Source organism: Physella acuta, unplaced genomic scaffold, assembly GCF_028476545.2.
Source record: "Physella acuta isolate Inbredline_101_S28 unplaced genomic scaffold, ASM2847654v3 ptg001129l, whole genome shotgun sequence".
Taxonomy (NCBI): Eukaryota; Metazoa; Mollusca; class Gastropoda; family Physidae; genus Physella; species Physella acuta.
The window spans coordinates 212,501-230,000 of NW_026732646.1; the positions used below are offsets into that span (position 1 = coordinate 212,501).

Genomic DNA, 17,500 nt, shown 5'->3' on the forward strand with positions numbered 1-17,500 from the left:
ATGCTCTGCCTGAATCGTTTTTTTTAAAGATAAAAACATGGTGTCTGAGTCTTGGCGAGACACTGGGCAGGTGAAGTAGAGTTGAGTATGTCACCTGTCATGTCAGTATATGGAAGGGATAGTGTGATCAGACCCATCATCATCATCATCATTCCTTTATGACCCCTGGGGAGCAAAGGACTGCATCTACACATTTCCAGCGGACTCTGTTTTGGGCTGCTCCCTTAATCTGTGTCCATGTGAACCCAACTGTCTTGGCCTCTTCCTCAACCGTTCTTTTCCATGTTTTCTTTGGCCGGTCCACTTTCCTTTTTCCCAGGGGATTCCAGTCCATAGCATGTTTTGCGATATTTTCTTTTTCTCTTCTTAACGTGTGTCCGATCCATCACCATTTAGGGGCCTTGATGTCCTTTTCTATTGGCTGTTGCTTTAAAAATTGCACATGTCTTTGTTTGATATTTTGTCTGGCCATCTTATTTTAAGTATATGTCGTAGGCATTTGTTTTTGAACGACTTTAGCTTCTCGGTATTTGCCTTTGTAACCCTCCAAGTCTCCGAGCCATATAGCAATATTGCCTTGACATTTTCGTTGAAAATCCCAATTTCGCTCCGAAGTGACAGGGCCGTGCACCTCCACATCGGGCGCAGTGAGTTGAAGGCACATCTAGCCAAGTTTATACGGCATTTTATGTCCTCGTCTGCTCCTCCGTCCTTATTGATCACGCTTCCCAGATATGTGAATGTGTTCGTTTCTCGTAGATCTTCTCCATTTAGCTGTATGAGCCGGTCCTGGCTGTTATTGATTCTGATAGCCTCTGTTTTATTTTTATTGATTTTTAGTATAACTTTGGAGGCTTCTTCAGATAGTCGATTCAGTTTGGCTTGTGTAGGTTGATACTTGTGAGATAGTAGGCAGATGTCATCGGCAAAATCAAAATCTTCCAGTCTTTTTGTTAAACTCCAATGGTTCCTGTTTCTTTTTTTTTTTTTTTTTTTTTTTTTTTTTTTTTTTTTTTTTTTTGGTTTTCAGCATGATCCTGTCGATTACCATCGAGAATATCATTGGTGATAGCATACATCCCTGTCTCACTCCCGTCGTCAAAGGGAATGGTTTTGTTAGTTTTCCCTTGTGTATTACCTGACTGGGGGAGTCTTCATATAGTTTCTGTGTGATAGTTATACATTTTTCAAATATTCCATAGTGGCTCATTAGCTTCCAGATAACATCTCTATTCACACTGTCAAAAGCCTTTTCGAAGTCGACAAAAGTCATGTATAGGAAGGATTGCCACTCGAAGGACTGTTCAATAATGATAAGCCGCGTGGCAATGAGGTCCATACATGACCTGTCTTGAAGAAAACATGCTTGTTCTTGTCTCAGCTTTTTGTCCAAGGCATCTCTAAGTCTCTCTATGATGATCCTTGTCAGCACCTTACTTGGGGCAGAAAGAAGCATTATCCCTTTCCAGTTGTTGCATTGTGTCAGGTCTCCCTTCATTGGCAGTTTTATCAGGTAGCCCAGTTTCCAGTCAGATTGAATTATCTTATCTTCCCAAATCTGCTTAAGTAGAGTATGTAATATGTCTGCTGATATGGCTGGAGATGCTGTCCGGGCAAGCTGCTTTGCCATTTGTATGTTCTTTATTGCTCTTATTGTATCTGACTGTGTGGGTGGATCTGTACACACATTTAGTGGGTGATTTGCAGGTGGTATATTAGGGATGTTTGCTGAGAGAAGATGGTTTAAAAGCTCCTCAAAGTGCTGTGCCCATCTGTTTCTCTGTTCTGCGTCACTGGTTTGGATATTTCCTACTTTATCTTTCACTGGTTTGTTGGGATTAATATTTTTGCCTGATAGAGTTCTGGTTACTTCATAGAGCCTCTTCATGTTTCCTTGTCCTGCTGCAGTTTCTGTATCTTCTGTCATCTCTTGTATGTACTGTCTTTTGTCTTTTTTTGCACTTTTCCTGACCATTCGATTTACTTCCTAATAATGTGTTCTGGGGTTTATTTTCTCTTTTTCATCTTTACATTTGTTCATCTTCTGCTTTATCTCTTTTCTATCTTCAGTTTTGGCCCATGTCTCTGTTGTGATCCATTCTTTTCGTTCATATTTTTTTCCATTCCCAATATGTCAGTGCATTTTGACTTCCATCTAGCCATTTTTGCTCGACTGTTTTTTCTGCCAGGCTGGAGAGTGCTTCATACCTATTTGTTTACTGCGCAGTTAAAGTCTTCATTTTTTTTTGGACTCCTAACATATGTTGTATTGCTATGAGTCGCGGTGAAATTGGTTCCCATGCAATCAAAATCAAAGCATTTGTAGCTTCTGGAGACATCATTAGGGCTACATCCTGTGTGTGTTCATGATCTTTGTCCTCGTGGCCTGAGTAGGTGACAGTCTCTCGCGAGATCAACCTAGTTTGGCCACTGCCATTCCATCGTGTCTCACTTAATCCTAGGACTTCTAATTCATACTTTCTCATTTCTTTGGCGACCTGGGCTGATCTGCTGCTTTCATGTAAGGTTCTGATGTTCCAGGTCCCTAATCTGGTTTTAGTCTTGGGCGTTAAGAGATTTGTCAGCAAACTAGCTTCCGTTAGGCTTTCACTATAGGCATCATGAGCTCTTCTAGAGAGGAACCTCCTCGACCAAGTTGGTGTTGGATTTGTGTACTTGCAGTTTCTGTAGCGGTATATTTTTTACGAGATAAGGTTGCTAGCCTTATGTTTCAACCCCCAAAAAGGGTGTTAGCTTTGGTCTAATCCCTACCCGTGCAGATCTTCCCACCTTGGTTGAACATACCAGGAGTTATTTTGTGATGATATGTGACAGACGTGATGTCCTATATGGATGAACCCCGAAACCCACAATTATCTAACTAGATAACGGGTAGTCTAGTATACTACTAAAACGCAAGTTTGTTTACACGTTTCTATATTTATTTGTTTTTCTGTTGTTTTTTTTGTTTAGCTACATGAGAGAACCTGCACTATGTGTAGAGCTGTAAAATACGTATTTATGTAGAGAATAATGTTATTTTTTTACCAAACTATTAATCACAAGTTTGCTATTTTTATTACGTTCCAACACAAATTAATCTAAAAACGTTAACAAATGTATTGATATATTCATTGGTGGAAACACAACTTTAATTACAAAAGGTCAGAACAATTACTTTATTTATAGTGAAGAAGAATGTTTTATTTACTTTTTTTTTACAACAGCCATAGCGGCTTCCGTGTAGATCATGTTGCCAATTCAAAAGTTTAACTCATTATACAGCTGCATTTTCTGTCGACTAGAGCTTTTTGTTTGCTATTTTTATTAAGTTCCAACACTATTGTCAATTGTCATTAGGATACGCTGGGCAGTTCTTCTAATTTGAATAGTTCTTAATCTATACCATATATTTATATACCTAGCCTAGATCTAGAGATTCTAGATCTGACGATAGGCCGAAATCATAATTAATGAGTTAGATACAAAAACACATTAAGTAATTGACTCGCTTTATTAAACTATTTTAGTCCTTAAATATTTAATATAAATCTTTGCTTTTTTTAGCTTCACAGATCATCTAATTGAAGAATACAAGGGATTTATCTACATTTAGAGCAACGACTGAAGCCAGCCGTAGATTCTAGATCTAGATCTAGCTAGCTAGATCTATCTAGTTCTAGTATTTATGCCAATAATGAGATCTATACTAAACAATTTCAGGCCTTAATTATGTATATACATCTTTTTTCAGCTATGGAATTGTTTAATTTGAGATAAAATTTAATTTGAAATAAAAGGGCCTATTCGTGTAACTCAAGTTTCTTACACTAAGTATCTACTGAAGATCTGCTCAACTTTCACAACGCACGACTATTTTTATCCAAACTAATTAAAAACATTACCCAAATAAACAAAATATACTAACGCTACTACTTAATACTCTCAACTAGCCATTCCCAACACACGATTAACAACCCCATCTACCAATCAGCAACGAATCAACTCTCGGTCACTCCAAAAACGATCTACCTTCAAATCGACATCGCAAACACAAGAGACACAACTTCAAGACGTCAGAATGACCCTATTATAGCTACCTATGAAGATCAACCAACATTCACTGTAGATTTTTCAAACGCAAGAATCGACACAAGAAATTTATATGAAATGTAAGACAAAACTACAAAGGAAAGTTCATAAAATGAAAATTATTTCCTTTAATGTAAATTGTATTGCAATAATATATATTTCATGTATTTTAATGTATAAAAATGCAACCTATCCACGCAGCAAGGTCCTGTCTCGAATGAAGTTAATTGTGGGGAAGGAAATGTATAAAACGTAAAAAACAAAAATCAGGTTAAATTTAATAAAAGCAACAGCTTTTTGTACACTAGATGGACCACTTAGTTTTCCGCCTCCACCTCTTACTGATATTCATACCCAACTCTCTCCCTCCCGACTTGAAATCTTTTTTTTTTCAGAAAAGAAGCTTACTTTTTTTTAATCACGTATAATATGTACACATTTTTAGATTGAAAGAAATAGCTGTGAATATAAATTTACATATTAATGCACCAGTGGATGAACTCGTGACTTGGATAATATTACTTATAATTTCATTGAACATTTGACAAATTCCTAAATACTGGGCAGCGCAAGGTATATGATGCTAATCTATACTCTAATCCAGGGGTTCCCAACCCAGCGCCATGGCGCTGAACGATTCGTATGTGCCCGCCTCTCACTATTCGACAGAGACAGAATTTTTTTCATACACATTATTTTAAAATATTATTTATTTTTATTCATTTGTTACAGTTTAAATTTTTTTTGACTGCCTAGGTTTATTAAATGTGTTCGATACTTGTCCCAACTTGTCTAACGGCGAGCCAGACTGCACTATTTACGTTTTGTAAATACATTTCTCTGTGTATGCAAGATGAAAAAAATGCCAAATAATTTTATTATTTTGAAACATTTTTGTTTATTATTTATTAATACATTATGACTATAAGAAAATAAGAAAATTAGAAAATAAATTATGGGAAAATGACAAGTTATGGAAGGAGTTTGTCGATTTAAAATGGGTGGTGCCCACCACCCTACCGATATTTTAGAATGTGCTCTAGAGTAAAAATGTTGGGAACCCCTGCTCTAATCTATACTCCCATCTAATGCTGAAAACTCTTTAAGCTTTATTAATTCTATTATTACATTGGATCTAGATCAGCATATCATTTATTTATTAGTTTCTCTAGACAAAGACTACATCAATGACGTTTTAAAAGCTTGAAGGTGAATGTAAATATCGAAAACTAAAGCAGACTATGGTTATACTTTTGCATAATTAAAAATAAAAAGTTATATTTATTGTTAGATAAACATATTTTAAAAACTTTGGACAATTTACTATCGGATTCTTACTGGATCTATATTCAGTTTTGCTGTCTATGCATTAATTAAGGATTTTTCATTTTTTGTATTTTCTGTTTTTGAATCAACTAATGAAATTAAAGCAGAAAGGGTTTTTAAAAAACTCAATACTCCCGCATTATTTACGTATATGTCGAGATTTTTCTTGTTACCTGTTGTACATTTATACACACAATAACTCAAATTCACCTGGAAAAGTTGCCGAAGGTGTATATCTCATGACCTCACAATAATTTGTCGAGTAAAAATTCTTTTTTTCTTTGATTTCACCATCAACATAAAGCGTAGTTTCACTCCTTGTAACAACTATCGTAATATGGATCCACTCTCTGCAAGAATTAAAACGTGTGTATCAAACAACTAAAGCTAAATATAAAAAAAATTTCTAATAAAGCAAGCGTTTTAAATGCACAATGAAAATCAGATAATAAAGTTTAATTAGCTTTCTTTAATAAAAATTTGGTCGCTCATGAGATTTCTTTACAAATTTTAGCAACAAAAGTTTTTATGAAAGAAAGCTTATTAATTTTATTATCTTATGTACAGTGCATTTAAAAGTTTGCTATTAGAAAGGTTTTTCATTTTTTTTTAAATTTTCAACATTTTAGTCATACATAATTTATAAATTCGACACTACCAATGCTAAAATATTTGCTTTAAAAAACTATCATTAGCTCGGGACTGACTATGATTCCACGCCACCTCCCAGTGAATGCAGCCGTCAGTGACGACTGCTTACAATCGACAACAAACAGATCAAGCAGGTCTTGTTACCTCTCCTTAGTTAAAAATCGTTTAAAAACTTTATTCTCTACTCAAATAGCCTTCATTAGATCGAGAAGATTTATGATTGTAAGCACTTGGCGTGAACCCCAGCTCACAAGACCGGTCGGGTGATAGTGTCTAGCTAGTTATCTCACTGATGTTATTGAATATAGTAGTCTATCGAGTTATTTAATTGTGTTATCTCCCTTTAGTTTCCAAAATTTTAAATTAATTTTAAATGACTAATTAAACATTTTATTAAATTGAAAAAATAGATAGACGTGTATAGTCATCAAAGTGAAACGTATCGGGAAAGTTTGAACGAAATCGTTGTATCAGAAGTGGGTCGAATTTGAGTAACAATATTTGTCACAAGCCCACAAACAAACAGACGGAGTGAACTAAATAAAAGCTTTTAAAATAAAATGAGCAGTTTTTTTTGTTGAATTTTTAAGCATTTTTTTTTCTCGCTTTCTGGTAATTGTGTTGCGAATCTTGTTTTTTTCTAAGGCTTATAACCTGTATGTTGAGTCGGTAGGGGTTAAGATCAAGGGGTAACGTAACTCTTTTTATTTAAGTTTGCTGTTATGTTCAATGTCCAGTTTCTTTTCCTGTTTTGTTGTATCCAGGGATACATTTTTTTTCCCTTTGTTATTGTTGGGTTGATTTCAAAGTAGCCTAAACAGCATGAACACATCATCGCTAACCCGTCTTACGTAACAAGTACTTATCACTTATATACGTATTTTAATAAAAAAGCTGTGTGTACTATTTCGAAAACCTACTTTTTTATTTTGACTCTGTCAGCGGGTGCTGAATATATAGACAGGGTGAAATCATCGCAGCCAAAATATGCCGCGCCTGGTTCTTGTCCTAAGCTAAACACGACTTGACTGTTGTACAAATTGTGGGGAAAGTTGAACCAAGCTTGAATACTATTATTACTCCGGCCGAGAAAAGCATAAAAGATGAAGTCCTTGTTCAAGATGACGTCGTAGACTGTAAAACATGAAAACATTTGAGGCACACAAATAAACTACCCATGCAGCAATTAATAAACCGGGAGTGATCTCCCCTAAACTTTCTCAAATATTGTTATATAAAACAACATACTTAAACTTTTTTAAAAATATGCTGATATAGCGTAAAGTAGCCTAATACTTTCGGTTAAAGAAAAGTAATCTAGCTGTAATGGTATTCAAGTTATCGTGCTCACAGACACACGCACATACACAGACACACACACATACACACATATACACAGATATGCGGACAGAATTGTGCAAAGCCAAGTTTTTCCGACTCGATTACGCATAGAACGCCGAAATGTTGATAAATCAACATTTCTAATTTTTGCCAGATGAAAGTAAGTTACCTATACTCCGTATGTAATGATGTACTGAGATGTAAAACGATGAAAACTCTCAAAATGTTATGTCATTTTTGTGCACGATTACAAAACTTTCTATATACTCGGTATACGAGGAAATAAAAAGAGAAGAAATATTTTCTTTGAAATATTTAATAACGAGCTACTATTTGAATAACACGATTAAAAAAAGTTAGTTGCGATCGGTTTTGAAGCGCTAAGCACGACAGACAGATGAAGCAAGTTAAATAAAATCTTGTAAAAATAGAGATAAATGTCTACAGCTACCCAAATCCAGATTTAATTAAATCAGTTCAACACCCATTTTACAAATTAACCCCAGTGGCTAGAAAAGGGGTACATTATGCGTATTCTTTAATATAAACGGTGTTAACAGACTTATCTACTCTCTAATAATGTTTACATTTAATCAATATACGTTGGAGAAACCTCCCCCCCCCCGCACCCGATTTAGTTAAATTAAAAAAAAACAAATTTAAATAATTTGTATAGAATTAATAAGACATACATTCACAATGATTTTTAGTTTCCGTGATCTGGTTCGCCATTCCAAACGAGCACTTAATAGTAGCGTCGCAATATTTCCTTCCAATAGCAAGAGTTATCTGATCTAATCCACATTTTATACAAGGTTCGTGGCCAGTGTTAGAATAGTAATTTCTTTTGCACAAAAGCTTACCTGTAGAAATGTAAAAAGATTCATGCGTGTATACAATATATATATAAAGCTATAATATATAAAGCTCAATTCTGTATGTAATAAGTGTGTCGTTGACATACTTCCATGGATTTAAGTGTTAGATAATTAAAGTCCTTATGGTCTAAATTTATGAGTTAAAAAATTAATATTGAAAGTTTTGGGAAAAAATTTTCATTTATCAAACTGAAAGTAATAATTTTCGGCATGTTCATTAAACACAAGTTTTTAAAAAATATCATCTTTTACAAAAATTCTAATTATGTCTTTATTTAGTCCTATAGCACTTACTTCCCTTTGATAAATTAGGAAAACACAATTACTTCCCTTTATGAAACCATTGCATTAATGGAAAAGAATTTACTTTTTATTACTTTGTTTTGGTGTTGGGAAAAAAAATAATTACATAATTAGCGGGGATTGATCAAGTGCAAATGTTGTAGGTATTTTACGGATGAGCTTGGAGTATTATAATTGTTTATTAAATTGAAACAGCCGCGTTCGTTTAAGTGAGTGCAAAAGACTATGAATAAGTTGGGGTACTATAGTCGTTCATTAAGCTAAAACAGGTGATTCCGCCCCGGGCGTTTATGTTCGCGTTAGTGTTTTCTTTGTGTTTAGGTGGGTTTGCGTTAGTGGTTGCGTTTTGATTTGGTTCGTTTTTGTTCTTTCTTTTTTCGTTTTTGTTTGTGTTTTTTTCTTTGGGTTTGTATTTGTGTTTTTAGTTGGCTTTGCGTTTGGATTCGGTTTGTTTTCGTTTGCTTTTTCGTTGTTTTTTTGTGTTGGTATTGGTGTTTGTGGTTGTGGTTGGGTATGTTGTTAGGTTTTTGTTTTCGTTTGCTTTTTTGTTTGTTTTTTCTTTGTGTTTGTATTGGTGTTTGTGGTTGTGGTTGGGTTTGTTGTTAGGTTTTTGTTTTCGTTTGTATTTGTAATTGTGTTAGCGTTGTTTTGGTTTTGATTGGTTGTGGTTTGGGTGGGCAATGCCGGCTTTATGATGATTACTAAACACACAGGTAATGGTCTTTAACAGAAAGGTTTTTCACAGAAGCCAGAGCAGGGCCTGGCCGGCTAGTATATATATATATATATTCAAGCATTCAATAATTTTACCATGTATATAACAACGATATTCAGTAAGCGCTATTAGCGGCTGGGTCAAGTCTTACCACTACATTCAGTAGACGCTATAAGCGTCATGTCTTTCCACTTCATTCAGTAGACGTTATAAGCGCCTGGGTCATGTCTTACCACTTCATTCAGTAGACGCAATAAGCGCTTAAGTCATGTCTTACCACTACATTCAGTAGACGATATAAGCGCCTGGGTCATGTCTTACCACTACATTCAGTAGACGCTAGAAGCGGCTGGGTAATGTCTTACCACTACATTCAGTAGACGATATAAGCGTCATGTCTTACCACTACATTCAGTAGACGATATAAGCGCCTGGGTCATGTCTTACCACTTCATTCAGTAGACGCAATAAGCGCCTGAGTCATGTCTTACCACTTCATTCAGTAGACGATATAAGCGCCTGGGTCATGTCCTACCACTACATTCAGTAGACGATATACGCGCCTGGGTAATGTCTTACCACTACATTCAGTAGACGATATAAGCGTCATGTCTTACCACTACATTCAGTAGACGATATAAGCGCCTGGGTCATGTCTTACCACTTCATTCAGTAGACGCAATAAGCGCCTGAGTCATGTCTTACCACTTCATTCAGTAGACGATATAAGCGCCTGGGTCATGTCTTACCACTACATTCAGTAGACGATATACGCGCCTGGGTAATGTCTTACCACTACATTCAGTAGACGATATAAGCGCCTGGGTCATGTCTTACCACTACATTCAGTAGACGATATAAGCGTCATGTCTTACCACTACATTCAGTATACGATATAAGCGCCTGGGTCATGTCTTACCATTACATTCAGTAGACGATATAAGCGCCTGGGTCATGTCTTACCACTACATTCAGTAGACGATATAAGCGTCATGTCTTAACACTACATTCAGTAGACGATATAAGCGCCTGTGTCATGTCTTACCGCTACATTGAGTAGACGCTAGAAGCGCTTGAGTCATGTCTTACCACTACATTCAGTAGACGCTATAAGCGCCTGGGTCATGTCTTACCACTACATTCAGTAGACGATATAAGCGTCATGTGTTACCACTACATTCAGTAGACGATATAAGCGTCATGTCTTACCACTACATTCAGTAGACGATATAAGCGCCTGGGTCATGTCTTACCACTACATTCAGTAGACGATATAAGCGCCTGGGTCATGTCTTACCACTACATTCAGTAGACGCTATAAGCGCCTGGGTCATGTCTTACCACTTCATTCAGTAGACGCTATAAGCGTCATGTCTTACCACTACATTCAGTAGACGCTATAAGCGCCTGGGTCATGTCTTACCACTACATTCAGTAGACGCTATAAGAGTCATGTCTTACCACTACATTCAGTAGACGCATTAAGCGTCATGTCTTACCACTACATTCAGTAGACGATATAAATGCCTGGGTCATGTCTTACCACTACATTCAGTAGACGATATAAGCGCCTGGGTCATGTCTTACCACTACATTCAGTAGACGCTATAAGCGCCTGGGTCATGTCTTACCACTTCATTCAGTAGACGCTATAAGCGTCATGTCTTACCACTACATTCAGTAGACGCTATAAGCGCCTGGGTCATGTCTTACCACTACATTCAGTAGACGCTATAAGAGTCATGTCTTACCGCTACATTCAGTAGACGCTATAAGCGCCTGGGTCATGTCTTACCACTACATTCAGTAGACGATATAAGCGCCTGGGTCATGTCTTACCACTACATTCAGTAGAAGCTATAAGCGCCTGGGTCATGTCTTACCACTTCATTCAGTAGACGCTATAAGAGTCATGTCTTACCACTACATTCAGTAGACGCTATAAGCGCCATGTCTTACCACTACATTCAGTAGACGATATAAATGCCTGGGTCATGTCTTACCACTACATTTAGTAGACGATATAAGCGCCTGGGTCATGTCTTACCGCTACATTGAGTAGACGCTAGAAGCAGCCGGGTAATGTCTTACCACTACATTCAGTAGACGATGTAAGCGACATGTCTTACCACTACATTCAGTAGACGATGTAAGCGACATGTCTTACCACTACATTCAGTAGACGATATAAGCATCATGTCTTACCACTTCATTAAGTAGACGATATACGCGTCATGTCTTACCACTACATTCAGTAGACGATATAAGCGTCATGTCTTACCACTACATTCAGTAGGAGATTCTGACGTCCAGACGGCAGGGCATGGCAAGCATTCCCTGCCGTCCTCCAGAGGCTGGTAGGTGCCTAGGGGACATGGTCTACAGCTGTGTGAACGATGTGTTTTATAGTAGCCTCTGCCGCAGTTTGCTGTGCAATTACCATTTATAAAATAGAAAAATAACCTGTGAGAAGTATACACACACACACACAAACACGCATTTATTTCTCTCTCTCTCTCTCTCTCTCTCTCTCTTATATATATATATATATATATATATATATATATATATATATATATAAATATTATATATATATATATAGTTCGCTCTGTATAAATGTATTTACATATACATATATATTTATTTACACACACATACATACATACATACATACATATATAAATATATATAAATAAATATATATATATATATATATATTTCCGATTTCTCAAAAAACGCATGCAAATTTATAAAGTACTAATAATATTGCGCACTATTATGCACATTTTGTTTTGGCGTTCGCTTGGTGCGCAATGTTTTTTTCTATGAGATTCTATTATATTTTTAAAAGTTTAAGTAATTAAAAATCATGTCTACATTCCAAGTTATATAAGAATATTCGAGAAAGTTTAGGGGAGATCACTCCCGGTTTATTATTACTTTGTTTTGGTGTTGGGAAAAAAAAGAATGGGCAATGCCGGGTATATGATGATTACTAAACACACAGGTAATGGTTCTTAACAGATAGCTTTTCCACACAGCCAGAGCAGGGCCTGGCGGGGACGGCTACCAAGCCCACATCTCCAGAAAAACAATTTTTAGCGCCCCCTTCCCTGGAGAATAAAAAGTCTCAAAGAAACACCATCTGCATGACTGAGGTTTAGCGGCCAAAAGTAGGAAACGGGTCTATATTATAAAAGTAAGCTTGACATTTAGTCTGTGTGATCTACAAATGCGACCAGTATTCCATTCAGAGGTTTTTCTTCCCGGAAGAGAGGTAATTGAATTTTTTTTGCGGGGAGGGGGAAGGAGCTGACACTGGTAAAAGTATATTTTCTATTTAAATTATATTTCGAAATATAGTACGGTAAACGTACAGAAATAAACTCTAAATATGACTTTTGTCAAGTTAGAGCTTATGTGCAAGGTTTAGGGGTATGACTACGACTATATTTAGTATGAATGTGAAGTAACAACGCGTAGATCAAAGTTAAATCCTGGATTAAAATCCGTTTTCAATGATTTTTTGTTTCCACTTAAATTTGAAGTTGAGCTGGGTGATTTTGGTTTCGGTTTAGAGAAAAAGACAACACTATCAACCCATCGCCCGTTGTATTTCCCCCTCAACGGGTCATTCTTCTCGTTTACTAATATTTAGGAAGAGATTTTATTTTTGTTTACAAAAGAGTAGCACGAATAAAAAACATTGCGCACCAAATGAACATTATAATGTGGGTATAATAGTTCGGAAAGTGAACAAAAAGGCAGCCTACTAATTTCGATTTTTTAAAACTTAATTCATTAAAAAATTATTCAGGCATCTAAATAATTTAATTCTAATGTCATATTGCTTTGTCTTCAAGTCTTGACCCACGTGCCAACATTGAAACGAATCTGTTAGAATTACCCGAAATTTTCCTCGCCTTTTCGATCTATGACAAAAGTTAGACAGACAGACTATCGACAGACTGACGACAGACAAGAGGAAGCAAGTATAATAAAAGTTAAATAAAAGCTTGTAAAAACTTTATATCATGGTGAAAATATCACAAGTTTTACTGAATAAAATGTTGGGGGAAATAAAACATACTAATTATTTATATCATATGCCAAAACAAATTCCCCACCATAAGACCGAATTAACTTATAAAAGTTGGTGATAAGAATACACACATTATAAAAGAGTAGCCTTCATATTAATTTATAAAAGACAAAAAGTATAAATTGTAACGCAACAATTACCATAGCACTCTTCAAGAGATCCAGCTCCACTGTTGTTTGTGTTCCAGTCAGGTGGGCATGGGAGGCACTCCGCCCCCTCGGTAAGGGGCTGGTAGGTACCGAGAGGGCAGACAGCGCACTCCCTGGAATCGTTGGTAAATACTGCTCCTATTCCGCAACCAACTGCGTACATAAAGACATATAATGTACATACATTTAAATCCAAGTCTTACAATTTTTTTTATATTTAAATCCAATGTTGAAAGTAGCATAATATTTTTTTTAACTTCTCCATTGCGAATTTATTATTTGAGGGATTGTTGTGGTGGGGGAGGTTATGTTATTATATATATATATATATATATATATATATATATATATATATATATATATATATATATATATATATATATATATATATATATATATATATATATATATATATACTAGCCGTCCCGGCCAGGCCCTGCTCTGGCTTTTGTGAAAAACCTTTCTGTTAAAGACCATTACCTGTGTGTTTAGTAATCATCATAAACCCGGCATTGCACACCCAAACCAAAACCAAAACAACAAAACGCAAACATAACGCTAACACAATTACAAATACAAACGAAAACAAAAACCTAACAACTAACCCAACCACAACCACAAACACCAATACGAACACAAAGAAAAAAAAACGAAAAAGCAAACGAAAACAAACCAAATCCAAATGCAAAACCAACCACAAACCCAAAGAAAAAAACACAAACGAAAAAACAAACGAAAACAAACCAAATACAAACGCAAAACCAACCACAAACACAAATACAAACACAAACGCAAAGAAGATAAAACACAAACGAAAACGAAAAAAGAAAGAACAAAAACGAACCAAATCAAAACGCAACCACTAACGCAAACCCAACCTAAACACAAAGAAAACACTAACGCGAATATAAACGCAAAGTGCTCACGGGGCTGAATCGCCTGTTTCAACTTAATAAACGACTATAGTACCCCAACTTATTCATAGTCTTTTGCACTCACTTTAATGAACGTAGGCGCGAAACCGAACACGGGAGGCCCGGGACCCTCTGGGCGCCAGAGGACGCACCATGACGTCACCGCCTGATTGAACTTTGTAAACGACTATAGTACATAACTTATTCATAGTCTTTTGAACTCACGCGAACGTAGATACCATAGCGTACACCGGAAGGCCCGGGGCGCCAAATAGCACCCTGTCGGGGTGCCGGAGGACGCCCGGATTTGATTCACTTAAAGACTATAGTAACCTTTCTTATCCATAGTCTATCGCACTGTTCAAAACAAAATTATGCAGCATAGCGCTCACATGATAGCCCAGGGTGCCAAATCGAACCGTGCAGGGGCGCCGGCGGACGCGCCTGTTTCAATTTAGTGAACAAAAATGATAATACTCCAAGCTTATCCGTAAATGGAAAGAAATAAACATATATGATTTGTAGGACCTGGCTTATTAAATGTTATTGATTTTAAAAAAATAATAATTATTGAACAGTATGTTCAGTGTATAGAATAAATAAAAGGCAGTGTTAAAAATACCTAACGACATTGCACTTAATCAATCCCCGCTAATTGTGTAATTATTTTTTTTTTCTTAACACCAAAACAAAGTAATAAAATGTTAATTCTTTCTTAAGGATTTTTTTTTATTAAAGGGAAGTAACTGTGCAGTCAATACATTTCCGACACAATTTTAGAAATGTTATAAACGTCGATACACTTTTTAAAAATTTTATGTCGTGTTCATAATTGAAAATTATTCTTCCAAGTAAATAGAATGAAAATTGTTTTTAAAGACTTTCAATGGTAATTTTTTGACTCGTAAATGTAGACTTTGAGCACGATAAAAAATCTAACACTTGAATCCGTAGAACTGTCAACGACAAACTTTTTTTTGCCACACGTTACAGAACTGAGCTTTATATATTAGATATATATACCGCGATAAACGAATAATATATTCTCTCGTTCGTGGATCGACTCTTCTCTATAGCCTGTCTGTGTGCGAAATCAACAATAACTAAAATGTCGAATTCACAGATATAAAGTTTCTATATTCGCACATAAATAAATCTCTTACTCTTCTCTAAACTGCTTTGACTGTCTCAACTATCTCATAATTATACATGATCTCTACCGTGACTACAAAAGCCTTCTACACATAACTGTTTTATCCGTTGCTTCTAATCCTCGATTTTCCCCTACACCAATTTGCACTAATTGCACAGTTGAATCTATATTTCTATTTAGTGAATTCTTTAGTATTCATATACATAAGAACCGTGCGAACTATTTTTTTGACTGGCAATATTCCAAAAATTTCACAGTCTTGTACAATTTCTTATTGTAGTTTGGCGAGAGGAAGTAGTGAGATGCCCTCTAAAAACTGAAACGCTTAGCAATAATCCAGTAATACTGACAGACAAACACGAAAAACAAAACAGATTGCGCCTTAAAACTTCAAATGATAAAGACTACGTAAGAGTTGAAAAAATATGTTTGCACATGCGCAGAAAAAATGAATTAGACATAAATCGACTACGCATTTCTCGATTAAACTGCTATTGCGATATCACATAAAGATACATAAGATTTAAGACATTAAAAAAGTGCATTTATAATACATAGCTTTATAAAATACTTAAACCGCTTAAACAGAAAATTGTTTGAAAGTCGAATTGTGTAACAGTGAGTTATGTATACTGGTATAATATGAAGATTGTATGTAAGTGGAAACGCACAATAAATAACACTGTAATCAGAAGGGTCTGTGAAAACATGGTATTTTACGTACTATAAAAAATATTAATTTTTAAGTTAGATACATTTCCTATTTTAGAAAACTGATGTACCTTAAGTTTCAATTTCAAATACCTGAGCCACATTTTAACATTAGTTTTATATTCATGCAGCTTCTTTTAAAAGTAAATTTTGATTCTCAAATAATTAAGCCGCAGTTAACGTTTGTATTATTAAATTCAGCTTCTATATACTTAAAAGCAAGTTTCAAATAAAGCTTCAACTTATTCAAGTTAAAATTAAAAACTGTAAGCTCTACTTACTGCAGGCCAGATAAAAATTGTATTGCATAGCGTATACCAAAGGCACCTCACACGGTTTGATAACATAGCTTGCCGCGCTCCCCAAATATTTAGCGTCCAAGATCTGAGAACTATTCTTGAGTATAAAGCTTTTGTCATTTGAAGAGGTTTCAAAAAAGAACATTAGATCGTCAATGTCATCCATAATGGGAACGTGTTTATCGGGAGTTACATCAATCTTAAAAGTAATCGTCACCTGCAGTTAATATGAATATATATATATATATATATATATATATATATATATATATATATATATATATATATATATATATATATATATATAAGCAGGGTATTAAGTGCCGTGTGGTATTAGGACCCTATCAGCACCCCACCCCCACAAAAATCCCAATAAAACTACTTCTGGTAATAACCATTGCTGTTCTTTGATAACAGAGAAGCAGAAGATTCATTTTATGTAATGTCTGACCCACTTGACCCAGCAGGAAGAAGATGAGAAGGAATTAATCCCACTGCTCTTTCCCTAAAATTCCTCATCTCCATAAAGCCATTTTTTGAGCTTTTACATAAGTAGACATAACTTAGGAAACTTCACCTTGTAATAAACCCCATGTGTTTTTCAAGACCATTCTTTGTTCCTGTATTAAAGCATTGGTTGTTGTTCATTTTAACACCATTTTTATAACTATGGCAAGAATATTTTTATTTTGGTGAATTGGTTCATACAGTGATTTGTCGGGTTTTACCATGCTATAGGGTTTTTATCATTATCAGAGTAAAACTTGACTGATCAATATCATAATGGTTTTATTTGTTAGATAATAACTAAACATACATGAATACATTAATTTTGTCAACTAGCTTGCTTGTTTAGAGATAGATAT

General features: G+C 35.4%; 1 protein-coding gene across 1 annotated transcript in view; it reads right to left on the bottom strand.

Annotated features, from left to right (window-relative positions):
* LOC131956122 (uncharacterized) overlaps positions 1-17,500 on the bottom strand; it is a 36,965-nt gene that overhangs the window by 5,974 nt on the left and 13,491 nt on the right. Inside the window, exons 8-14 of the mRNA XM_059320546.1 lie at positions 16,617-16,851; positions 13,549-13,710; positions 11,588-11,734; positions 8,103-8,273; positions 6,990-7,203; positions 2,352-2,550; positions 1,139-1,987 (exon numbers count right to left, since the gene is read on the bottom strand). Of these exons, the coding sequence (XP_059176529.1) occupies positions 1,139-1,987; positions 2,352-2,550; positions 6,990-7,203; positions 8,103-8,273; positions 11,588-11,734; positions 13,549-13,710; positions 16,617-16,851 (1,977 nt within the window). The remainder of the gene's footprint in view (positions 1-1,138; positions 1,988-2,351; positions 2,551-6,989; positions 7,204-8,102; positions 8,274-11,587; positions 11,735-13,548; positions 13,711-16,616; positions 16,852-17,500) is intronic.